The sequence below is a fragment of the Manacus candei genome, unplaced genomic scaffold (assembly GCF_025592945.1).
Source record: "Manacus candei isolate 608988 ecotype Guabito, Panama unplaced genomic scaffold, ASM2559294v1 h1tg000028l, whole genome shotgun sequence".
Taxonomy (NCBI): Eukaryota; Metazoa; Chordata; class Aves; order Passeriformes; family Pipridae; genus Manacus; species Manacus candei.
Genome location: NW_026138076.1, coordinates 32,316,399 through 32,343,673, shown reverse-complemented (window position 1 = coordinate 32,343,673; position 27,275 = coordinate 32,316,399). Strand labels below are relative to the sequence as shown.

At 41.4% G+C, this 27,275-nt stretch overlaps 1 protein-coding gene and 1 long non-coding RNA gene across 4 annotated transcripts in view; both read right to left on the bottom strand.

Annotated features, from left to right (window-relative positions):
• The window catches only part of LOC127472076 (uncharacterized), a 46,587-nt gene extending 22,937 nt beyond the window's left edge, over positions 1 to 23,650 (bottom strand). The window contains exons 1-4 of the long non-coding RNA XR_007904858.1: positions 22,001 to 23,650; positions 21,113 to 21,229; positions 19,304 to 19,527; positions 18,688 to 18,820 (exon numbers count right to left, since the gene is read on the bottom strand). This is a non-coding gene — a long non-coding RNA (uncharacterized LOC127472076). The remainder of the gene's footprint in view (positions 1 to 18,687; positions 18,821 to 19,303; positions 19,528 to 21,112; positions 21,230 to 22,000) is intronic.
• A 2,958-nt stretch (positions 23,651 to 26,608) lies between these two features.
• Positions 26,609 to 27,275, bottom strand: part of PPA2 (inorganic pyrophosphatase 2) — a 35,017-nt gene continuing 34,350 nt past the window's right edge. For all 3 annotated transcript variants that reach the window (XM_051789701.1, XM_051789700.1, XM_051789699.1), the window contains one exon: positions 26,609 to 26,790. In XM_051789701.1, coding sequence (XP_051645661.1) covers positions 26,762 to 26,790 — 29 coding nt within the window. In that variant the 3' untranslated portion in view covers positions 26,609 to 26,761. The remainder of the gene's footprint in view (positions 26,791 to 27,275) is intronic.

Below are 27,275 nucleotides of genomic sequence, written 5' to 3'. Positions count from 1 at the left end.
GACCCAGCTCCTGTAGCACCCTGCAGAAACTCCTCAGCTGAGCTGCTCCAGCGAAGACAGGGACTAAGTCCACGGCACAGCGCACGTGCCTCGCAGAGGACATTCTGGGCTTGTCTTGTCCAAAATGCCAGGCAATAAATACTAGCACAGAGGAAACTCATCTGTACCAGGCCAATGACACTGTGAGGAGATGCCAGGGGATACCAGCCAAACCAAAGGAGGAGAAGGGAGTCTGACAGTTCCTGGACCACTCGAATTGCCAGGCACAAATCCCAGCCATGTAAGGTGACAAGACAAAGATAAGCCTCTCTCATAGGACTACCAAGAAGAAATTTTTTAGATCTGCTCTCTTGATAATTTTCCCAGCAGCAACACACCGGCATTTTACAGAACGATTTGTGTCTCAGGGCTCCTGGCCCCAGTGCAGGCAGAGCACAGCTTCCAGGTTAAATCAAATTGAAAACCAGATGTGCTTCTGACAAGGAAACCAGGTCAAGTGTAGCCACGAGGTTTCAGATCTCCTGCAGCTGTGCCAGTTACATGAAGAAAACAGTGCCACCTCCTCCTCCAGCACATTCTCTATTGCTGCACAGCAGCAGCTGCTTCCTTGGGAAAGGCAGGCAAGCAGCTTAGTTACACATTCTTAGACTCCTCCCAAAAAAACCACATTTTAAATGCGAGGGAAAAAAGAAAACTTCAAAAAGTCTGAAGAGGACAAGTTTCCATGAATCCAACAAATATTCCAATGTGCTCTCTTCATGCATTTGCAGTTAAGTGCTATAGAACTACCCAAATACACAGCTAAGTACAGGTATCACAGAATCACAGAGTGGGTCAGTTTGGAGGGGATCACAGTGGGTCACCTGGTCCAACCTCCCTGCCCAAGCAGGGTCTTAGAGCACATGACACACGATTGCATCAGACTCTTCTTGAATATATCCAGTGAGGGAGAACCCACAACCTCTCTGGGCAGCCTGCTCCAGTGCTTGGTCACCTGCACAGTAAAGTTCTTCACGTTCAGGTAGAATTTCCTGTACATCAGTTTCTCATGTCCTATTGCTTGGCACCACCAATAAGAGCCTGGCTCCATCCTCTTGACACCCTCCCTTCAGACACTTGTAGGCATTGATGAGGTCCCCTCTCAGTCGTCTCTTCTTGAGGCTGAACAGACCCAGCTCCCTCAGCCTTTCCTTGTAAGAGATGCTCTACTCCCCTCATCATCCTTGTTGTCCTCCCCTGGACCCACTTCAGGAGCTCCATGTCCTTCTTGTACTGAGGAGCCCAGAACTGGACACGGCACTCCAGATGTGGCCTCACTGGGGCTGAGTAGAGGGGCAGGATCACCTCCCTCGACCTACTGGCAATGCTCTTCCTAATGCAGTCCAGGATACCACTGGCCTTCTTGGCCAGAGGGGAACACAGCTGGTTCATGGACAGCTTGTTGTCCACCGGGACCACCAGGTCCTTCTCCGCAGAGCTGCTTTCCAGCAGGTCAGCCCCCAGCCTATGCTGGTGCAGGGGGTTATTCCTTCCCCTGCATATAGTCAGGTACAGTTGACATTTGACCACCTGGGAACATGAGCAGCCATTTTATTCCTCTTCCTAAGAAAGTAGTTTGCTGCCAGTTGATAGTCACAAGTTACACATGGCTGTTAAATGACATTGTGGAGATTTACCTAAAGAGAAAGCCATGGACTGTCACCCTAGAAAAGCCAGTGCCCTCTTCCAGAAGGGTTATATGTTATACTTGTGCTGATAAAACACTAACCAAAGATCTGCTGCATATGTGATGCCTGCCTGCTTGGCTCTAAAGCACAGACTAAGCAATGAGCAGACACTGTTTGCTCCATGGAGGGCCCTGCTGCTAGCAAGTATTCCCAAACTCCTGGAGAAGAGCAAACAAAGTTCTTGCTTGTTCAGTTAACACTGATCAATTACAGATAAGAAGAGAGATTATACATTACACAACTTCTTGCCACAGAGGCTGGAAAGAGATCTCTCCCCTGCCACACACACACAAACATCTTCCAAAACACATCTGGGTTCCTGTTAGGAAGCGTGGTTACCATTTTTAAACGACTGCCAGAAGAGAGTCAAGCCTTCAGTGCAAGGGAGAGCATGGAAGCGTTAGTCCGAGACATGCCCGTCGTCAAGGAAGGAGATTCCTCCTGCCACTCAATCCAAATTATAATAATGCATGTGCTGGGCCAGAGGGAGACAACTATGCCTAAGGAGAAGCATGACTTAGTAGTAGAGAAGAGCTCTGCTGCCTGTTCTTTTTTCTGCTTATGGATGTGATGTTAATATTAAACAGCACATTAAAAGACAGTGCTCAGAGACAGCACTTGACCCCTGCCTTTGCCTTCACAGGCAAGCACCTTCCCCAGTAGGTTCTCTCCTTCCCCAGCTACAATTTAAAAGTGGCCCAAACAGAGGTGTGATGCTTGTCAGGAGCTCGGTTTCCCCAAGAAATGAGTGTGCTTTGATCAGAACTTAGGCAGAGGAACTCTTTGCTTTGGGGTCAGGTCACACGTCCCTACTGTCCACATTGTCCACAGCTGTGCTGTGGGACTCCCATTCCGAGCAGCCCTGGGCAGGTACAAAAGCAGAATCCATCTGTTCATAGATGTCAGGGAGATTCATCACCTCCAGGGGTAAGTAGTGACTGAGCAGGGAATATACGGATTGCAGTCATGGATTTCAGCATCTAAACTCTGCTTAGAACCTACTTTAGGTATCCAAGCCCCTAAATTCAGTTTCTGGGTCACAGTTCCCTTCCAAAAGGGTCTCCTCCAAACCACACAGGAATGTTACAGCAATAAATACATTAATAATTTAAGTGTTCAGATACTGTGGTAACAGCACCCGAATAATTTCATATGCTTGAATGGGGAGAGCTCAGCTGCTTTTCTTTTTTTCTGTTTATGTTAACTTTCTTCTTTCCTGCTTTAAACTTCCACCCCTATGAGATAAGCCCTATTAAAACACTTGGCTTTTCCTCATCTTTGCTTTAAAAATACCTCCCTTTACAGAATTGTTCCATTGTCAATCTGAAGTTTACTTAAAAAAAAAAAATAAAAAAAAAGAAAAAAGGGGGGTGAGGGAGAAGGAATGAAAGAGATGGCTTTCTATAAAATCTTCCAGTTCATCTAGTCCATCTCAAAGCAGGTATAGGCAAGAATAGCTGTTCAGCACGTGTGTAAAATTGTTTTACTAAATGTGGAAGGAGAAGCATTGATTCAATCTCATGGACATGAGAAGTCAAAATTGCACAGAGTTGCCATTAGTGCTCTCACTGCTGTGAAATCTGAAAGGAGGAGAACGGCCACTCGTTCAGAGGCCAACATAAAGGCAATGAAGGAAGCCAAAATTACTCTTCTGAATTTCCTCTCACTGCTGCTATAATTGGGCACCCCAAGGTATTCTCTTCTCATTCACAATGGTGAGCAGTCAAACCTGCCAGTGCACGCAGAGTGCACAAAATTGACAGCCAGGGCAACTTTTTAATTGATTTTTTTAATATAATCAATAAAATATTTCATTATGACTCATAAAATCCTATGTGCAGCATCAAAAGATGGGAAAGGTTCTGTAAGGTCTGGAGCAAGAAAAAAAAAAAAAAAGCCCAAAACACTAAAAAAAAAAAAAGCAAAAACAGAGATGCAGATCTGCTTACTGCTTTTTCCCAGTAAAAGCCCATACAAAATGGTTTCCTTTTCGATTCTAATCAGATAAAGTAATAGCTAGTTGCAAGGGGAAAAAGCCAAAACCCACCAGCCAGAATCAACTTTCAGGTGGAAAAGTGACACCCAATCCAACAACCATGCTTCTAGTTGTCTGGGACAGCAGGAGCAACACAAAAGGATTAGCTCTCAGCATTACAGACATGCTGTATTGCCTTGTTCAGAAATAACAGCACAAAACACTAAACAAAAGAGCCTTCAGGCAAACTCTACCAACCTTCAGTGAACTGTCCCAAAGGTAAAGCCAACAAGTGCATCTTGCTGCTGGTTTACAGAAGGGCCCTATCCCAAACTAATCACCCATGATCTCTAATGAGCTGATGATCCTGGGGCAAAGGGTATTTTCTACTCAAATGCATTCTGTTGTCCACTGGGGGTAAAGATAATTGGAGGTGAAGATACACTAAAGGAAGAGAATTTCAGTAAGTCCATATATGCAGAAAGCAAACACTTTCACATCCTCCTTTGTCACAGTCGGTTTAAGGGCCATTCACTTAAGAGTTGGACTCGATGATCCTTGTGGGTCCCTTCCAACTCAGAATATTCTGTGATTTTTCTGTGAAAGAATGAAGCAAATCTTTAAGTCTATAGAAAGTACATGGTCAGAAATGCTACAAACTCTAGGAGCCTTCCCAGGTTTTCAGCATGCACAGCTTGAAACCTTTTTAAAGCCACCTGATTCTTGGAATATAAGCAGGTACTTCAGCTTCTTTTTAACATCTCACATTAACTATCCAACACTCAGCTGGCCACTTTGAACAGTATTTGAGTGCAGACTAACTGTGGATCAGACTACAGTAACATCTATTTCCATACTTATTAAAACTTTTTTTTTAATTTCCCCAATTACAGATTTACAATGATAGACCTTGTTTATACAATTTTTGATTGCTCACAAAATAGTCTAGGTACACTGCAAAACCCGGGATTTAAGTAGTACAGATTCTGGAAACTGGTTTATGGAATGAACAATTTTCTCAGGGCACTGCTTACAAGGCTGAGCTCAGCCTGTGAGAGCTATTTAGGATGGTGCTGCCCTGACCTTCTTGCCCTTTCAAGACTCCAAGAAACTCTCACAACAGCTTAGTTCTCCAAAGGTTCTTCCCAAAAGGCAATTAATAACCTTTTAAAGCACTAAGATCACAGTGGATATAGGACTTGTGGGAAAGTTCAAGGCAAGACAATGCAGCCATTCTGCAGAGTGCTTCAGAGTACCCATGAAGGTAGGAGAACTTGCACAAAAGCAAGTGAACCACACTCACCCTTGCCTATTTGTCAGCAGTACAACAACCAGGCAGACTTTGCAGAATTCCAGCCAGGTTCACCACAGTTTTTACTCCAAGATGCACACAAGCTGTACTGAACTAGAAGCACCATCTGGTAACTGCTACCAATAAAAGCAAGATAGGGACTGGGGATTTCTGAATGGATCATATGTGACAGAGGAAAGATTGGCTTGAGAGAGGAAAAAAAAGGAAAATGTTCCATCTCAACTTTCCCCTTATAGAAAAAAAAAACACAACAGAAAAAGTGAAAATCAGCATAATCCTGCCATAATACAGAAAAGGAAGGAGTGGAAGGACAGGCAGAGAAATTGTAACTGTTTTTAGCTGTGGATGCCATTTTACAGTTGCCTGTTGCAATGCAGGAGTCAGGCCAAGACAAAGAGGATCATTTATGCAAAGGTAATCTATTGAGTATTGGTTTCTCCTTCATACCATGGGCCTCCATGAGCAGGGACCCGAACACAAGCTGTGACCAGACAGTGCTACCTCCAGAGCACGCCCCTGGGAACCGAGCAGGAGGAGGTTGGGTGGAAAGTGAATCCACAGGAATGGCACAGAAATTGATGCAGGCAACCAGAACACAGTTTTCAGAGCTGGCACCACATGCAGCATGGGAGTACCAAGACATCAACAATGACTGCAAAAAAATCTCAGTTTTCTTCAGGGTCCCATGAGTTTCTGCAGCTTCCAACTTCCCCTAGGGATTTGAAGATTTGCTTCTCTGCATCCATCTTCAGGTGCTGAGGAGATCTATCTGCCCAACATGTTAGAAACAGATTTCTTCTAATAGAGAAGATAACCAGGGTCTTTAGTCAGCACCATTACTCAGACTTTTATGCATCAGTTACAAGACCTCTTCTATCTACTAAGAAATCATGCTTTCCTCATCCCTCAGTAGTCTCAGACCTTCAAACCTCAGTGTATGCTGATTGGAACTTCACAGGAGCTATAGCACCCTTTCAGAGCTCTCCCCTCTTCTGTCAGGTTCACTACCCAGACTCAACACATCAGCTGGCAAAGAAACTTTAAGAGGAAATACAAAAAGCCATTCTGAGAATTATTAGGTGATTTCTACTTGTCTTTATGTTATTTCTGTTCATAGAGGGTTATTTTAATAAACTGTATGCTTGTGCACTGCCCTCCGTCAGTCAAAAACCAAACAAAACCAGAAAACCCTGCTTATGCCTTCATGATACTTTCCTGTTTATTACTATGACCATCCACACTAATTCCAAAAAATTAACAAAAAACTTCAACAGGAGCTCACACAGGACCCTGGAAGGGAACATCATACCACGTTCTGCAGCCACTGAAATGCCAATCTCTTGGTGCTTGTAGCTCAAAGTGTTTCCAAAAGATCAGAAATTATACCTACAGGCGTTCTTTATTCCCCTCCTCTTTTTTTTTTTTTTCAATCCTCTCTACCTCCATTCATAGCAACTGAACCTGTCTACCATGCCTACAGAAACCAGTATTATAAAAAAATAGTTGTAACCTGTAAGAATATTAATAGAAAAGCTTTTCTCACAAAGTGGCAAGGAACAGGATGTAAATCAAGATGCTCTATAAGACTCAAAATTCACTGATATGCATTGTGACCCTTTCACGTCTTTCATTTTAAGAGAAGCAAAATACATGAATTGAAGCCTCTCACTTTGGATACTTTGAAAGGGAACTCAGTGAACAACAATCTCTTCAAGTGCTCTCACATGGGCGCCACACCCAAAGCAGGGGGTCATTTTTTATTAAGGCACCTTGAAAATAAGAAAGGAAAAATGGAGCTGGGGATGACTAATTCCCTTAGGCTGGAAGATGGCATGATGACTGCACAGCTAATAAAAATAAATTTTATGCAGAAAATCTGGGGGGAAAAGTAATACACTGTAAGGTAACAAGCAAACAAGAGGTAAGGAAACCCCAGGAGTGAATGCCAGAACTTCCACACACATTAGAAGCGAGTCAGTCTCACTCTTTTTCGAAGTCACACCTGCATTTCTGTAGCCAAAACAGACATCTTGTAAAATGGTCTGACTCATTCTGGATACAGGCAGCATACAAGCTTATTTATTTGGTTGGTAAACTGTCAGTAAGTTGTGTAAACAGGTTAAGATCATCTTGTTCCTTCACCTGCTCTGTGCCAGCCTTACTCCTGCTGGGCTTGTCCCCATCGGATCGGGGACATACCATTGCTAATGAGCACTCCCCGAAGCCTCCACCCTGCACAACTGGGAGCTGTGTCTCAGTTTGAATAGTTGCATTCCTAACACAGTTTGCTCCTTATCAGCTGGAGGGAGGGGTTTCACGCTGCTAAGTAAATGCTTGCCAGCTCCACAGGAAGAGAGTGTAAGCTGTGATTTCTTCTGTAATGCACAGAAAGCATTAGCAACATGAGTAAACAGAGAGAAAGGTCAGTAACAGCCAATTAATAAGCCGATTCCTGCTTCTTAGTGGGAACACGGTCTCTTAAAGTTAGTAAAAATCTAGCTGAAGCCTGAAACTTTTACAGATGCAGGCAGTGCTGTTTGCTTACTATCTCAAATTTCTGTTTGCTAACCCAGGATTAAACAGTATCATTCCTCTTGACAGGTGGTTTTACCTGTTTTCTTGGGCCCCAAGACACTGACTTAACTTGGACATACAAGCTCTTGTGCTCAATCACATATTTCCTTCCAAAATGTGTTACTTATTACACTAACAAAAGTCTTACCAATGCTTTATTAAAAAAATCAGACAATCGTTAGCTGTAAGAGCATTTAATCACAGCCTGAAAATGGTTCAGTGAAGGAGCAGACTTGTCCAAACGTCACGAAACTTTTCTTTTTCCACCGAAAACCCAACAAGGTTCACACACCTTTTACTGTCTCACAGTGCTTCACAATAACTTTAATCAGAGCCTCACACACCCTCCCTTGCTTCATCAACGTAACAGATGACAAAGCTCACATCACGGCTCATCTCTGGGTTTGCTTATGGAACACCTCCAGGCAAGAAGGCCGGGACAGTATTACAGACACCTTGTCCTCCCCCAGGGTCATTTTATCACATGTGGAACACAGAAAAAATGTGGACAGTTACACCACAGCACAACACAGCAGCATAACGCAGAGTGGTTTTATCATTTCCCAACTGGGTTATGTTTTTACTTAATAATTTTTTAATTTACTTTTTTAGAAGTTATACAGTAAAAACAAGGGGGTGGGGGGGGGGAAATCAAACACCCCGTCAGTTGCCAGGTACTTTATGTCAAAGTACTTTCATATGTTTCAATGTTTTCTTTCCTGACAGTGCTGAGGGCTAACAGCAAGGAATTCAGCCCACAGAGGGACTCAAGCAGCTCCACAGGCAGCACTCCTTGAGTGGAGCTTGGGACCGTGTTAACAGAATCACTGAGCTTACGCAAAGTCCAAAGACAATGAGGTTCCTCAGAAGGAGATGCAGGGGCATACAAGTGGCACAGCCCAGGATTCCTGGCAGAAGCTTCTACAGCCTCCCTGGGACCTTCAGGCATTTACTAAGAAGCAGCATCATTGGTCCACAATGCACATCCTCTGCTTAAAAGAAAACACCTCTAGTCCTACTTTAAGAGGAGGAGTCATTGCCTTCAGACCACAACTAGCGTGGCATTTAGCTGAGATGCAGTAGATTATGCCTTAAACCCCCTCTGTTCTGGAAGGGATTCAAATTTATAATTCTTAGTTCCCAAGAAAGCATCTTAACACTTAAGCCAACAGTATCCCAGAGCCTGAGCTTTCTTCTCTCTCCCAGCAGCTGCTCATGCATTTATCATTATATGGAGAAGAGCATGAAACACTAGAGCCTCCCTCTTCACTTGAGATACAGGCACTCAGACTGTAAGTCTCTGAGGTTGCAAGATTAATTCAAAAGGTTGTATGAAGGCTGCTCCCACTGAACAACTACCCATTTGCACCTCACTGGAGAACTCCACTGCGATGCACTAGGTGAGGACTCCAAGCCCTGAGCCCAAAGAATGAGTTGCACTTACTGCCTCACATTATCACAATCTGCTTTCTCCTTCTGTTAAGCTTTGCATTTCAGCCACAGCTGCCCTTTCATGAAGGGAATTATTCTTCCACTGTACCAGAGCAATGATACCCAAGATTACTGTAAAAGAACAACAGTTCTGCTAAATCTTGTTGGTCCAGTTGCACTACAAAGAAAAATAACTTGTACTCTAAGGTGAAAACATGGTGGGAGGGCCAAGAGGCAATAAAAAGGACAGTTCTGAGTGATCTCCAACACACACTTGAACTCCTTCAAAGTTTAAGCTTCAGAATTTCTTGCCAGTTACATTGCTCAGTGCTTTCCAGACTTTCTAGTAGTAGGTACTAAACCAAACTCACCTCCTTACCTTGTTTTCCCCCAAAGGCTGCTATGATCTACCTTGAAAAGAGTCCTCCCTTCCTTTCCTTTTGTTTTGTAACCTCACTTCAGAGGCAGCCAGTGAACCCTGGGAAGGCAAAACCATCTCCTCACTCCTGGAAAGCAGCCCCCACCCCAGTGCTGGACTAGCCCCAGTCACACCCACTCTGCCCAGCTGCAAACACTCTCAACCAGCCCAAGCCAACAGAGAGCAGGTGAACACATTACTAAATAGCTATAGTATTGTGTCGAAACCAGAGCAGTTTCACCTGGATGCTTTCCTCTGCAACACTGACTGTCATTTTCACCTATAAACTGAAATGCCTATAAACTGTGCCCTTGACTGATTCTGTCTCATAGGTGTGCCAATTTATCTTTAAAAAAGTGGAAATGACAGAACCTGTTTTTTGCATTCCTACCAGTTAATTGAATTTAATTGGGTGGGGAGGAAGGGAAATCTCTCTGCACTGGTTTGGTTACTTTCTGTGTAATGCTGTAATTCAGCTTTTCCCTGACACTACAGAACCCAGCCATCTCTTGCTTAACAGCAAACTCTCATTCAGGGAGTCCAGACGGTTTCTGTGGCTCCACAGCAGTCTGTCTGAGACTGCTGTCTGGGGCACAGAAGCATAATTATTATAATTATGAAAGAGAAAAGATAATAGATACAGAAGTTCTTTTCCCTAATCAGCTCTAGGTCAAAGCTTTACCTACAGCTAACAACGAAATAATCTATTAATGAGCCCACATCAGGAACCAGCATAGTCACAGCAGTGCAAACAGAGAAAGTCATAATTTGCAACAAATGGGTTAGAGCTACATTTAAAAACAATAGCAGTCTTAGGTTTATTTAACTAAAGACATTATTATCTTTAAACTATAACTGCCTCAGTGCTTGGTCTTAGCTTAGAAAGAGAGAAGGCATCCATCCAAAGCAAGGAATGCAACACACTGAAATTTCAGAGTTAAGGCTACCAGAGTAAGTGCTGAAAGTCCAGATCCACCAATGCATTATACAAGGCATTTGGAAAGGTACTTTTTTCTTATTTCTACTGCTACGCATGCTGCTTATTCAAGAGAAAGATGCCATCCATTCCTGAATGATGCTAATGCACAGATCACCAGGACTCAGGGTGTTAGACCATCCCAGAGAGCTTCGAGCTTTCTAGAGAAACTGGACCTTTTTTTTCTTGTACAACTATTTTATTATGTACTTTATATACAAATGGAAGACTAAGAAATTGATTGTTAGATCCACACAAATACCAGTGCATGTTTTGCTTATGCTACAGCTGGATTTTTGTAGTAACAGCTGGTAGACATCCCACCAGCAGCAGAAGTGCAACAAGATGCAGGGAGCTGACTGTCAGCACTGTCAAGATGCACATGTTAGAAGTACTCCTTGCTATGCCTCTGCTATTGCTGTGACTGATAAGCTTTTCAGGGTAGCAGGCTGGAAGTAAGGCTGCTTTTTGTTTTTTTCTTCCAGGAAAGAAACCATTGCACAGACGCAAATCACGACGGACAGGTGCTCTGCCAGCAGCCTGCGGTGCAGGTGGGACACAGAGTCTGGCTTTATGTTAGCTCCTCTAATTCTGTTTCAACTGTCATAATTGTGTAGTTATTGGGGGGGTTAATGTATATTTAATATAGAGCCTGCTGGGAGGAGGGTTTGGGAAGAAAGCAGTGCCAAATGCTACTTTTCCTCTGTACAAGCACATACATCCAGGGTATTGTGGTGTTAATGTCCCCTAAGGAACAAGCTATTAATCTATTTGTGGACCTAGGTTTTTGGCACAGCAGGGCTACACAAAAGGACATGAACTGCTGTAGTCTCTAGATTTTGCAGCAAAAGCAACAGTTGTGATTTCGGCAAGTAGGTTCCCCGTGCAACGCGCAGGAAAGGGCTTGATGCTCCAGAGCACAATCCATGCAAACTGCTCACTGCACCATAAGCTGGTTCAACCAGCACCAGGGAGCACCGGAGAGGAAGGAGCTCCTTAAACCCACCTCTTCAGAGGGCTCAGGCTCTTCATGCAGGGCAAGAGGAGGCCCTTCTTTTCATCTGCAGTTCAGCACATTTTGCTCTGCCCTGCCTACCTCTTTGCTCTCATGAGGAAGGGCAACATCCTTAACACACGGCGTGACCAGAGGAAGCAGCAGTTTCCTTGCCCTTCCTTAGCGGTTAGAGCACTCGCTCAGGATGTGGGAATAAAACACAGTTCCGCGTCTACTTGCTGGAACTCAGATCCATCTGTTCAGTTTCGCAAGGGCTGAATTTCCTCAGAAATTGGGGAACTGAACACGATGAGCTATTGTGTAAAAAGATCGCTCTGGAAGCTGCTTGGATCGAGTACTGCAGGGAGAGCAGCCTGTCTATGGCTCAGGTGAGACAGACGTGCCACGCCACTTAGCCCCGAAGAAAACAAAGGTGTTTCTGAGAATGGCAATAGCAGGATTGTCCAAGTCCAAGGATTTATGTACAAAAACTTAGGATCTTATAGTTTCCAAGTTTAGATGATCACAGCTGGCTGCAACAGGAGCTGTACTAGTTCCTCCTTCAGATCAGTGCCTGCAACACCCGTGCTCCAGATCAGAGGCAGGAGAGACGGCATCTCTTGTCTACGATAATCAGACCCACCAGAAGAGTCCAAGCACAGTGCTTCCCAACAACTGAGAAATAAATAAATCCTAGGACTATCTGCCCTATCAGAAAATTAAACAAACAATATCCAAGGCCATGCTTGCTTCCCTGTTACTTACTAAAATCTCCCAACAAAAAATGAAGCTAAAACTCTGTACATCTGCTATTTTGATTTGCCCATTTTCTCCCACTTCGTTGACTTGCTGAAACATGTGAGAGCACACACATGGTACAATTTTAGTGTTTTGCTTTCTATCCTTCCCGGGATAATGCCCTATGTTTTATGCCTGACCAGCAATCCAGGATTGCAACCTGAGAAACACTGATGGTTCTTCAGATACTATAATACTTTTCTAAAAAGATTATTTCATTTCTGAAGGTAATGGGGAACAGCTATCCAAAGCCAGGCAAGGCAGTACTCCTTGTCTTGTATTAAGAAAAGTCTGACAACCTCATGTCAAAGACAGAGGTCACAGCTGTTTTGTTTGTGATCACAGTTAAGAGTTCAGAGACAAATAAGGAAAGCAGTCACCGTAACAGAATTGTTAGGTTCAGTTGCAGGAATGGGAGAACTAGCTTACACTCTAAACAGGATAAACCAGCTCATACTGGTTTACATAAAACACCCTAAATAACAATGCCAACACAGTGTGTCAAATCACTGAACCAACAGACCACGAGATCAAGTTGCTGTTGGATAATCAACAAGTCCTCTGAGACAGACTGTGCTTATCTTCAAAGAACTGGTATTCACCTACTGATTCTTTAAGGTGTCTCATGTTCTTACACTCCATTTTTCTTTATAAAAACTTAGAATGCCAGAAATATGGTAAAGTATAAGCATACTATGGAGAATATCTAATCTTCTCTGTTCAAATGCACCTTTTTGGCTACAGCTATCACACAACCCTCAACATACAGGATGGTGCTAAGCACTATGCTCCTTCAAAGTCCCCATTACATGACCCTGCACTTCTCATATTATCTTCCAGACTCCCACCCAGCTGAAGTGGCCTTGGCTGATGTACATGTAGAAACATCATCCAGAAATTGCTTTGTATTGCTGCATACTGAATTTAAACCTACCTGCAGTGCACTGGGTTTCTGGTCTGTCTGGCTCTGGCAACTCTGCCTCAGTATGTCCCTGTGCTTTTATTTCTGCAACACAGCAACAATTCAATCACTGTACAATTCTCAAATATGATTCTAGAAATCTGACATAACAAAAGTCCATTTTTATTTGTCCCAGCAATTACAAATCACAGCTGCCTGCTTCTCAGCTTCTGGGGTGCTTTGCTTGTTCCTGATGTTTTGGTGCTTTTCAGGGATAAGATTCTGTTTTGATTTGAAAACAGGAGAAAAGAAGGGAAAGTAACTGTTAACCTTAAAAATCTGTGAACATGAAGGCTATGTGTTCTTTTTCAAGTAATGCATGTTATTTCCTGCCCTTTTATTTGTGATTGCAATTATTCTTATGTTGATATTGTAGGAGTCATAAGGCAATCTGCTTGCTTTTAACTATGTTGACCATGCAAAGCAGATTTTAATCTAAACAATAAGCAGATTCAAGCCAGAAATAAACATGTTGGTGTCCAAGTAAAGGAAGCCTACAGGATGTTCTCGGAGCAAGATTTTTCAGGATTGGTTCCACTGATATTTCTAAAGTGAATTAAACAGTCCTTTTATTGACACTAACAATAGAAAGCACAGTAATTCCAATCTTGATTTCCATTTCTTAACATTTATACAGGCTACCATTTTTTTTGCTTTTTTGCCTTTTTTTTTTTAAGTGATTACACAGCATAGATGTAGTTAAACCAAATCCAAAATGCATCTGCCCGCACTTTTGTCAGTGCTGCATTTCCCCTGACCTATTTACTAAGGAAAAAATTACACTGCAGATTTATTGGGTCTGAAAAAAGCCATTAGTGAGAATTTGATTTGCATAATTAAAGTATCACAGTTGAAAGTAAATGTTATTTATTATCAGAAAAAAAGGAACAATGTTGAAGTGGTGTTATTAGGTGGTCACTTGCATTGCAACAGGGAGAAAGGTCAAAAGCATTTAGCATTTTGAAAAAAGGAAAAGTATCTTCAAAGTAGGTCACTTCCAAACACCTAATTCATTCCTAACAACAATTCACTGTAGCTCCCATAATTTATGAATCCCAAGGATGCACTTAAACATCTGCAATTTCATTATTTTGCATTTCATACCATTAGCTTAACATTTTGACGAATCATTGTGCAGGTAACAAGTCGAGAAGTTGAAGATTACAGTTGCAGGAGAAGCAATGAACCCAGCTGTTCAGCATGATCAAGAAAGGATTATTTCCAATGACAGGTCATAGTAGAGGATTTTCTTGCTGTTGTTTAATACCTGTAACAGCTGAAAAAACAGCTGCTTGGTTTGAACATTTCAAAATTCTTCAATGTTTTCAGGGGTTTTGTTTTTAGGGGGTTTTCTTGTGTTTTGGGGAGGTTTGTTTGGTGTGGTTCTTTCAAGAAAGAAGAAAAAAACCTGCAGAGCTCATAATCAACTTGTTTGAGATCTTTCAATTTCATAGAATCCCCCTCCTCTTTTACCAAAGCATAATAGCCTTTCATGAAAACTAGCAGGGTAGGCATACCATAACAGCCTCATGAAAGAACCAGCACTGTTTTAAATACATTCAACATAAGGTCATGAAGTCTTGGAGCATTTCCAGAATGGCAGAGAAATATTATGCAGCCTCTCACTCCTGCCCTTCCATAGAAGCGGCCATGGCTGCTGGTAGGGCAGCATCCCTTGAGGATATCCTTTGCCTCACAGGACTTGCCTTTAGCCAGGGTCTGACCCCCTTCTTCCAGTTTCCTCTCTCCTTGTAACTACCAGAGGTGATGTCTCAATTATTCCATGACTTTCAGATTCACACACTTTCTCCAAGAGTTGCTCCATCACGACATCCAGCCATACACGCCTCTTCCATCCTTTTCCGATGCATCCCATGAGGCAAAAGGATTACAGCAACAATGTCTGCTTTTCCCTCCTCTACCTGCATTCTGCATTTAGTGTTGGACTGAGTTTAGAGAATGCAAACAGCATGTCCAATTCAGCAGTTCTCAAATACTCAGACAAGGAATACCACTACAGACTTCCTGCACCTTACTGATAACAACTCCTTTTAGAGTTCAGCACTTGTGGCACCGTAGTTTCAAACAGGCTAATTTCACTGGCTTTCCTTCATCTAGGTCAGGACTTCCCAAGCCGTGGTTTCCACACCATGCACGATGTGCAAAGCCAGTTTGAAGAGATATGTCCTAAAACCAGACCCGCCCACAGTTGTTTCTCTGGAGGAAATGGGGACGGTAAACACTGCCCATGCAGCTGAATGCTTCCTCCTGTGCCTGCCAGCAGCCCCAGGCCTGCCACCACATCTCTTTGTGTGATAAAAGTCAATGCAGAAGGTGGAAATTAGCAATCTTTGAGCACTTACTCATCTGCACAAGAATTCTTTTGCTGCTTTGCCCTCTCAGCCTGGGTTTTCACAGAATCAGGCTCTGTGCACAAAGGTATTTGTTTCACCATTCACTAATTTCACTTCCCAGCATGAAGTACAGCACCAGAGACTCTCCTGTGTCACATGACAGTGGGTCCCAGCAGTCTCTCTGCCTTCCCTTTCCCTGACTTGTCCTGAAGTAACCAACAACTATTTAGTGAGGATGTGGATAATGTGACTGTGCAGCCATGCAGCTGTGCGGAGTCATCTGACTGCCATGTGGCACTAATTTGGAAGCTAATCTGGATGAAGCTGTCATTTCCCTCATCTTACCTTCCTTCTTTCCATTTCTCATGGAAGTCTCATAGAGATTCAAATGGCATTTTTCCATTCAGAGTATTGCAGCATTTGCCACAATCTCATTCCAACATCAAGAAAGCAAACTTCAGGACATTCAACCAAGTTTTGCAGGTGGGGGGGGGGAAGAAAAAGCAATGACAGTAACTCCCATCTCCATGCACACTTCCATAGGAAGCAGCATGCTTCCAGGAAAGCAGTCCTCTGAGTTGACACACTACACCACTTCCCCTTTCCTGTGCTGATCCCTGTGTAGGCAGCAAGGGGGAGAACCTCTGTGGTTACTGCCTTGGCCCCTTCTGCCAGGCCAGCAAGAGCGAGGAAAGTAGGGAAGAGGACTGCCCGGGCAGCAGCAGCTTAGCTACCCCTGCTGATGGCAGGCAGAAGTGCGAGGCGCCAGCTCTGCCCTCTGCTCGGGTCTTGGCCAAGCTCAGGGCGAGCCCAGGGAAGCGGCTGCCATTCCTCACTGCTCAAGACCAAGCTGGTAGGTGTTTAACAAGAGTCACCCAAAGGTCACTAAATGATTCAGTCTGCAATAAAACTTGAAAGTCGTGATGCTGTAAATCTGCCACTTGCTGTACCCACTAAATCACGTATAGAAATCAACATCTGTAATGCGTCTTCAGTTTCACAAAGCATGACCACATTTTAAATTTGGGACCTGGAATGCAAGAGACAATTTCACACCTACTTCAAGAGGGAAAATTAACTGAGGCTGAAGCTCACTGTTTGTTTTGGATAATGTTTTCATTTTAACTTAATCTTTCCGCAGCTCCCTCCCCCCCAACATATTTCCTTAAGGCCTGAGCTTCTTTTCATTTGCCTGCACCACTGAACTGTGCTCTTCAACCAATTTCCACATGTCACTACTTTAAGGAAATAAAGCATTGTCTCGATACAAGGAATTGGGAAAACTCACTGAATACAGGGGGAAATAAACATCTAAAAAAATTGGAAAACCATGGTAAATGCATGACCAAAAGTTTCTGCAAACATTGAAGTACTTTTTCAGTTTCTCCCAACATTTCCAACTACTGTTTTTCCTCTTGGGTCAGTGCTTGCATCATACAGGATCTTTTCTTGAGAAGACACCATAAGTAGAAAAGTAACACAAGATTGCTTGAGAGCTGGATGGCTTTAAGCAGTGAATTAATCAACTGCTCCCCCTAAGAATATCCTCCTTTCAGAAGTGGTTGGGACCTAAAGTAACTGGGGAGGTTGAGGATACCACCTCCCTAACCCCTCACCACAGTCTCCTCATGTTCTCAGAATGAGAAACAAGCTGCTGTGGTCAGTGTGTGTCACAGGGTTTCGCAAATAATACAGAAAAACTGATAGGCTCTGAGAAACAAACCAGGGAAAGAGAGACCTCTTTCATTCATTCATGCTCACAAATATAAAATCAGAGCAGTAACACACAAGGTGGGAAAAAATATCCCTCACAATCTATTTGTTTCCTTCAACTCCACAGTTGTCCTAGAACCCTGATCTCTCTCACGTTTTCATCAGTATCACCTCCATAGTGCATATCAACTCCTCTCACCTGGAACACCCAGATAACTCCAGTTCCAACACTCTTCCTACAAATCTGTGCTCTACAAAAATGAGTGCACAAGCCCTCACCCTGCCTGAACACTCACTGTCCCCGGCCCCAGAAACATAAGCTCAGCAAGGAGAAAACAGTCTAGAGCTCTATTGCTGTCTAATCCACATGGCAGATCAAATTTTCCTTTGTGCAAGTTCCTCAGCTTTTCATTCTCCACTGTGCATCCCTTCTGCTGCCTTCTTGTCTCAACAAAAAAAGTCAAAATGCCTCTAAAAGCAGACATATTTCACACAAGATACACATGGGATGCCAAAGGTCCATCTTCTGCTGGAATCACTTGTGGCTTGATCATACTATGATGTTAAGTTCCTGTCAGCCCTCTCCCAGAACATCTGAAATGGGCCTAACTAGAATTAACAACTTCAGAATGGGAAAAGAAAGGGGGTGGAGGGGGGGAAGAAGGAAAAAAAAATGACCAAGTGTTTGCCAATAAACCAACCATAAAAGTTCCGTTGAACTTCTCCTTTCTGTGCTTCTCAGATAGTTCTCTTTTTCAGATGGAAAGGGGAACTGTAAAAAGAAAGACTTTTCTGATCCTCTTTCCAAACTGGCATTTTGGTCATCCAGGGTTTGAGGTTGTTGTTAGTGGGTTGGTTTTTGGTGTTTTTTTGAAGGCTGAGTGCTTATTCAAATTCTGCATTTCATGGTCACATCATCCTACCACTAGCAGTGACTCCACTGGGTAACACCCTGTTCCTTAATGTTTAAAAAAACGTACAGAGCTTTTACTCCTGCATTGCAGTCCCAGTTCTGACAGGATCTATGAACAGACCATTTCCCCCTGCTGCAACAGAGCAGAAGAGATGTCCATCACTAACTGTTCACACCATGCCTTGCTCAGAGTTACCACTTCCTCAAATCTGCTGATTTGTTTAGTCTAGTTATCCCTCTGTTGGCCGTTTCTGTCAAAATGCCCTTGCTTCAGTTATACAATCCAAAAACTGTAAATCTCTGAAAGCCTGATCTGAGAGGTGGAAAGCTCATGAGACATTTGCTGCAGTTAGATATTGTGCATCCACAGCCTTTTGGGGACAGTCTACTCAACTGCCTCAATCTTACCCATAAAATCTCTCTTCCAGAACTACTGCTTAATTTAACATAGCTAAATTGTGCATGGTCAAAAGAAAGACATGCAACATTTTCTAATCCCCTGACAAGAGGGAGGATGGAATAAAATTCTGCATATACTTACCTTCCTATCCCTCCTTCTCAAGAGCTTCAGGTTCAAGCAGAATACCTCTTGGCATTTCCCCTCTACCCTGCTGCACTAGGGCTTAAAATAGTAATTAGAGCACAACTTCCAAAAAGGGTAGATCTGCCTCAGCCTGTTTGAAAAGTGAAAGAGAAAAAAAGCAAGATATCACAGCTATTTTTTGCTGGTAACACTGTAATCCAGTGAATAAAGTTGCAATTGAGTTTAACTTGGCTCCATGTCCTTTAATGTAAATATTCTGCTGCTGGCATTAAACATGTTAACATTTGAGCATATGGTCCAAACACCACACTTTTACTGAAGCAAACATCATCAGCTTGAATAAAAACCTAAATACACAGACTCCTACAACAGAATTTCTTATTAATGGAAAACTGCTAAAAAATATAGTTAATTATCTGGACTGTATGAATAGTTCAACTTAGATGGCTACAGTCCTACCATCCAAATTATTTTCAGTCACTCTGCCAAAGGAATTGCCTCTAGTTTATACTTTCATCAACATGCAAGATTGAAAGTAAGAAGAAAGACAGGACCACAGTAGGCCTGTGTTATGTGCAGAAGTTTCATGTAATAAAAGATTTTAACCTCCTACCCCTGCCACCAGGTGTGAGGTGAGAGTTCTGTGTCAGTGATGTAGGAGTGTTTTACAGTAACACAGGGTAGATCAGCAATCCCCAAACACCAGCTCAAAGGGTTTGCAGAAGCAATTCCAGTGGTGCTACTTAACCCCTGGAAGGCAGCAGCACTTCACAGTTTGGTTCCGTGTCAGAGAAGTACATGTTGGTTGGTGTTGTTCATGAATGCTCTAGGATTCAGCTGACAAAAGGACACAAGAGGGTTTAGTTCCAGGGAAAAGTACTTCCTCAAGGTGAGTTGCACTTTTATGTCCTTTGGAAACACAAGGCTTGTTTTTCTGCACCTCAGCAACATGTGGTACGTAGATGAGCAAGACTTGAAGATACAACAGCATGGATTTAAGGTCCCAATATCCTACATTTTTACTATTTAGGGCATGCTAATTTAACACTTAAACTTGAGTCCTGCTTCCATGACTGTGTTACAAGCAGCCACTCTCCTCCACATAACACATAACTGTCAAAACAACAGCACCATGACACAGTAGCACAGAAGTTGATGGGTAAGGTAAGTCTCTGGAGTTCACCTCCTTCACATACCAGCCACTGCCCCTCAGTAACCCACTAATGTTCACTGCTCCTCAAGGTCTCTCAATGGCAGAACAGGAATAGCATTTAATTTTTCTCCCATATCTGATCTTTTTTTAATACTTAAAATGTTAGCTCTTTGAGGTGCTATATATATTTTGATGTACCTACTACAATGCCCTCTGATCGTGATTATAAGTTCTCATAGATGCAGAAAATGGTTATGGCTGCAAAATTAGGTTTTTTCATTATTCATATTCTAGAAAATAGCATCTTTAAAATCAGAAAAAATAGCTTCCTAGTTTTGTTATACAGAATAGGCATTTAATTTTTATGTATACTCTGTGTCATCTGATGGGTCAGAAGACTTCAGTGCAACATGGTTTTGAAATGAATAATTTAAAAATAGAAATTTTTAAATAGGAAAATTTATAATTTAAAAATTCAGAAAGCAAACCCCAATTATTACAGAAGAGAACTGGGAATGAGTCAGCTACATCTATTCACTATACAACTAATCACAAGCTTATATTTAGAAAGGGATTAGGCTTTTAAGTTAATATGATAAAAAAACCCTGAAGTTTTTAGGAGCTGGTGTGCATATGTTCACTAACTGCTACAGTTTGCTTGGTCCCTTCTTGGTAAAGGGCATATCTCCCCATATCTATTTCTCTCCCTTCTCCGAAAAAATTTCTTTTACATGAGATCACTAGATCACATGTTCAGTGAAAAATATCACATGCTGTGCAACTTGCATACATTATACTTTCAGGCAGACCATAAGCACATTGGTATGATTCAGAGTAGCTATACTATATATATAACAAAGAGCTTGTATGTCACAGAAACATCATTATGATATTTTCAAGAATTGTGTCACTTCTTCCAAGAAGTATGAATTGAAGAGAGACATCTAAGGCTAATTTGCATTTCAGTTGAAGGTCTCTCCAACCATTCCAGCTCAAGATAGAGTGCTAAGTGAATCAGAGAGCGACATTTACAAAGCAGATTATCAAAATCGGGGAGGAACACCTTTACAGGCTTTGTAGATAACAGACAAAGATGTTCCAATGACACTTAGGTCCACAGAAACACAAATCTCAAATTTCTTTTTGAATTAGGACAGGAGATGCCATTTTCTTTCCCACATTTGTGTCTCCTTGTTCTCTCTTCTTGCTCTCCCAGTTGTATGACTAGCTACAACTTTCTTTTCATATGCACTTCACAATAGCTCTTACCCTGACTCTTTTCTCTTCCAGGATTTCCCTTCCACATACATAGAGCTATAGAAACGTTTTTTGACAGAATTCCAAAACTCCCCTTGTCTGAACACTTTGAAGCTTTGTGCTGCCAACCTACAGGGTCAGAGAGACATCAGTCAGTAATAAGACTTCCTTGACCTTTAAAGTTTTTAAGCCACTAATGCCCACAACATTACTGTAACATAAACAGATACTATCCCTACTTATAGACACAAAAAGGGAGAGAGGTTAGTCTGGTTTGTCAGTCAGAAAACTGCCCAAGTAAAGAGCTAGGAATTCCTAAACTCTCTGTTCCCAAATTGTCACAGGCAAGGAATAAATAATCTAGTTAAATCAAGGCAATAATGAGACAAGAAGTAAATTTCAGTGAACAGCTGTCAGGGGAATTTTGTCCTCACCTGACTGTGCCTTCCCTCTCATCTCAGCTCTCCATGGAGAGCAGGCTGCCAAATGCCACTCAGCTAGACGTGATTTTTTTACTACATAGTAGGTTTCTGAATAGCAGGATATTTTCACTTTGACTCTTAAACCAGCTTTGTTCCCAGGCCTCCTATGATTTACAGTTAAAATGTTCAGAACTCCCAGGTGGTCACGAGTTACACTTTTAAACTGGCTTTTCTGCACTCCAAAACCACCATGAATAGGTCCATTAGGGGACTTTAAGGCCTGCTTAAGAATTGAGTCTAGTCTCCCAAAGAACTCACAAGGACAAAGATGCCAATTTACACCTTGAACTTTCACCACCACTGATGCTCTTTTCACTCCTAAGATAATTACCCCATCAAACAACCTTGGCAGATCAGTCTGACTGGAAAAGCCTGAGTCTTCAGTCAATCCTTCAGAAAGCCTGTTAGTATAGCTAACCTCATTGTAAACAAAGCCGGATGTATCCTATGTTTTTCTCCCCTCTTCAGTGCTGGGACAAGTCTTTGTTAGAAATCAGACCACTGATAAAAGAAACTTTTCTACTCCTGCCCAAGGCCACAAGATACCCTAAGGAGAAGCAGAATTTAAAGTTAATTCTTTGTATTCCAACCCAAGGCTTTTGACACCAGATGGATGTTTACTCTTTAGCATACTTAAAATGTGAAATACAAAATGCTTAAGAAAATCCCCAAACCTGTAGTTGGTATAATAGCAGCAGGCAGCAGTCAGTCATAGACAAATCAGTTTCCTAACATTCCAATATCCCTATCCTGATATACACATCAATAAATGAGCATAAAGCCAATAAAAGCTATGAAGTGCAACCATTTCAGTAACTACACTTACTCTCTTCATCCCAAAAGAGAAGTTTATAGGACCATACACTGATCTATTAGAACTGAACACTGCACACCAAACCAGATCTTCAGGTCTGAAAAAAAACCCCTAATTTCCAGGCAAGTATTAATACATACACAGAAGCAAGCCACAAGGCGTGCAACTGAACACATAAATTTGCACATGTGTGGTAACACTTGGGTAATGCAAGTATTATTCTTCCAAAGATAATGAACAAAAAAGTTAGAATTAAATTTGGTGACATCTGTGAAGAATCTACAAACTTTATGGGAAAAAGCTGATGGGCAGCAGTGTTCTGGCACATAAGACATATTCTTCATGAAATTATTTTTGGCTTCTGCATTTTCCCTTACAAAACGAAACCTTTTTTTGATCCTTGCAAGTAGACCAAATCATCAACAAAAATCTTTCTTTTGACTCAGCATACTGAATCACTGACAAGACTGAATCATTTTTAACTTAGCAGATCGAGAATGAAAATAAAAAGAAAACCATGCAGCACTACCTGAATTCTGCCTATAGCAGCAGAACACTTAAAAACTTCTGCTACAAGAATTAGCAAAGAGTTAATTAGCCAAAGGTGACAAATAATCACAAAGTGACAATCTACTGCAGTGAGCTTGGCTTTTTTCAGTCTGCCATCTAGCCCCCATCTGTAGTTTCAGGAAGAGAGTACTTGCTGCACAGAACAGTAACAGTAAGCTGTGAGAAATCATCAACTGTGTGCGGATCAGTCGTCAGCACTGCTGAGCACTCACGTCATCTCTGCATAACCCAAGAGACTCTCAGAAAGTCAACTTAACAATAAATGCAATTGCTGCTTTCCATTATTTTCCCTCACTCAAAAGACCAAAGATTAAAGTACTATTTCTGAGCACTTCTGGGATGCAATTTCAACTTTTGTATGGTAGGTAAGTGTTCTTCTTCCTTGGCAAATGCATCCTATTGACCTCTCCAGTCACATGTAATCAGCATTATTACGTGTTGCTCTAACATTTAGGCATAACTGTTTTAAAGCATTTCAGTCACTCCTCTTTAGTTTTCTATTCATTACTTTTATTCACCTGACCCTCCTAGATCTGCCTTATATTCTTTCTGTCCTCTTCGAGCCAACTTTTTTCCAATTCGTTGTCTAAGTCCCAGAACTCCTGTCCACAGAGAGCGGAACCCAGGTTGTCAAACCTGGCAGGAAATCATCCTACACTTCATAGCAAGGGCAGAAAAACAACCTTTACACCCTATTGACTTAATATTGGGGTTGAATTCTCACTGGACTAAAATTGAACTACAAGCCATTAAAAAGACTGAATCCCAGCAAAAGCAAAGAGAAGCATGAAATAGTACTTCGGTCAGCTTAAGACTGCTTTCTGCTGTGGTTCTCAAGTGTTAACACAAATGGTAACCACAAGCAAGTTATGGTAAGGCATAACATCTCCTTGCATAACATCAATGAACAGTTCTCCCAAACATATTTCAGAATTACTTCCTATTCTTTTGGGGGGTTTCAGAGGATGTCCATTGTTACTAACAGCATGAAAATAACATCCTAACAAAGGACAGTATCACGCTATTTTCACAGTCCTTTTATTTTCACACTTTATAAAGAATAATGAACATTATTTCCACATAAGTAAAATTCAAACCCCACTTTCCACTGGGAGGGTTGATGTGTGGACTCCATGCCAGTAAAAGGTAATACTTTGAGTAGCAGCTAATTATATAAGTAAAAAGAACCTTCACTGTCACAATAGTGAGGAGGAAAAAAGGTAACCTCTCCTTTCTCTCCAAAACACACAAAAAGAGGAAAGCAAGATGAAAAATTATCCTTTAAAGAAATAAGTACGTACGTGTATTATATGTTCAACACAGAAAAAAATACAGTTAAGATGGATTTATTTCCTGGAGGAAAAAAAAATGTTTCTCTCCATGCTCTTATTTACAGAAGATATTAGTATCAGAAATGAAAAAGTTCTTTTCATAAAACTATTGCTACACTTAGCTTCCTGCTACAGTGAAACTAATTTTAAATACAACAATATAGGCATATAAATACAAACATACAAATACAAAACAGCCAAAATAAAATAACATGTTTATTGCACAGACTGTTCTTTTTCCTGAGGAGATCTGAAAAATAATATTCTAATTTCTCTGTCCCATTCCTCTAATCCTCTTATAAGCAGACATTCTCTCAACAGCTATTTAATTACGCTGAATTTCTGAGATCCACATTAGTAGCATCCAGTACATTCTAGCAGCAAGGCTATGTGTAACAGCACATCTTTATATCCCACTTGGGAAAAATCTTCAGAAAATGTACACAAACACTTGTCTTCAGACTACTTTCAGCATGACAGTCATCTGTTTACATACTCTACATGTAAGAAATATTTGAACATTTTCAAATTTATGGTAGTATTAGGCATTTCCAATCACTTCAATTTTCAGCTTTCCCAAGTACTCCTTGTCATTTTCTTGCACAAAGCCTAATCTGATTTAGAAATCTATTTTCCCTTCTGAATTCATAACCACATTCCAGCAATACACTTAGAAATTAAAAAACACTACTAAATTATTTGAAGTAAAAATGAAGTAACTTCAAAAAAAAAAAAAAGGAAAAAAAGGAAAAAAAAAGGACAGCAGTGACCACTGTATAGGGCAGATAATTTGATTTTACCCAGTGCCCTTTATTGTCCAGCTGTCCTTAGGTACTTTATAAAACAGTATGCCTCGAAGGTGTAGTGCCATACAGGCAAATGCAGCAGCTGTTGTGCAAGCTACAAGAGCTCACCTCTAACAAGAGGAAACTCATCCTGAGAGGCTCGATGTGAACAAAAGGCACTCAAGAAACATTTACTCTATTTAAGAAAGACTGTACCTATAATGCTGCATGCACATAGAATTCTAAACTATAAAATAAACACAGAAAATCAGTACTGTAAAGGTACGTTGGATGCAACATATCCCTTGACTACAAAAAATGAAAGTAGTCCTTAATATCTGAGATTTATGTTGCATTTTTCATACCACACCTGAATTCTTGTGTTTAAAACAATGCAGAGCTCTATGCAGATGGGAGAACTTCATCTGCTCCTAAGTGCTGTGGCCCAAACTGAGAACTCTGAAGTGACTGGTGCTTATACACTAGACAGTATACTAGAAGAGTCTCTAAACCAGGGATATCGTATCCTAAAATCAAAGAAACATTTCCAAAGGTGAAAGCTTTCTTACTAAAAACTTATTCTTTGTATAGGAAAAGTTGGTCCTCCATGGCAAGCCACAGCATAACTTTTTCAGTTCTTTATCTTCCATTTCCCTCCTGTGTCAGCAGTATTAACCTTTTGTTTCCAACACTGTACAAAGCAGACAATGCTCACCTTTGGTCTCAGTAACAAGCTGGATGAAGTTGTCTGTCTATATTATCATTTCCTCTCTTTCTACTTAACAGCTGGCTTTTTTTGTCTTTAATGAACACTGTCGTACAGACAAGTCAGATATAATCCTGCAGTAGGAAAAAATGGCAGATATTTTTACCATGAAAGTACAAAACTTAGTTCTGTACATTTTATTAAGCTTGTCTTATTGAATGAACAACTAACTGTCAAAAGCATACACAATTCTAAAAATGGAAGCCTTCCATAAGGAAAATCCTTCCTGTATGATGAAACACACAACTTATCAAAACAGGATGCAGAACAGAGAGCACATGTGCATCCTTACTTCAATTGTTATGGCATTAGCCCTTCCTAGTTGAATTAATCTTTGGAATGATGTTGTGTTTGTTTTTTTTTAAAGCAAGTATGCTCTGCTCATAACTTTACGAAGCATGCAGAGACAACTGGGCACAAAAGTAAATACAACTCAGGAAACAGTCACCTATCAAAGAACATGGTAAACTCCTAAGCCTATTACATAAAGATTACTGTCTACTTGAAACAGATTAAAGTCAGGGTGGCCAGAAAAGCCCTAAGATATAAATTAACAGTCTTCTATGCACTCGATGGCTGGATTATTCCAAAATCTGGAGAACAAGGTGGAAGACAACTTATCTCCCATCTCATTCAATACTACACTTCATGAGTGGATACAAGCAATTCTGGAGTTCTGAGATGCAGAAATAAACAAACAAGTAAGCCCTCCTCTTCCCTCTGTTCCACCCTGCACAAAGATAGACATGGAAAGGAAACATTTATTATAATGGCAGTGTTTATTTACAAGAGAGAAGGTTTACACAAGTTGAAAAGTTGTTTCAACAGGAATCCAACAATTAGTGCTCTTGCCCATCTTCAAAAAAGGGACGACTTTAAGATTTGATGATGCACCTCCAGAAGACTTTGATGATCACTTGGGACAAAAGTACCAGAAATCAACTAAAACAACAAAAAAAAAAAGTACATCAAGAGTGACATGAGTTCTATACAACCAGCTGGACACAAACACTTGAAAAAGCAATATTCTCCACTTTCAGCTACCTCCTCTCCCATAACAATCCCTCTGAGTGAGCTCTATCCCCAGCTTGTGCAAAGCAGGGCCTCAAAATAATATCTGTTCACTCTAACAATTAGTTTGGCTGAAACAATCCTGCAACAAGTTACAACATTGTTGTGACCATCTCTGGAAAACATCAAAGACCAGGCAGATTATGTTCAGTTGTCTGTCAGAGGTCTGAGATGTAATACTTTGGTAAATAAATGCTATTTATTGGCATGCCATATAAAAGCAAATGGAATGCAACTTGTTTTCCATGACATGGACTACACAGATGTTACTTTGTACACAATCTGGAACTCGGCTCATGACTAAGTTTGAGTTACTGTTTTCATAATTCCCTCCATCTCAAAAAGAATGTATGCCT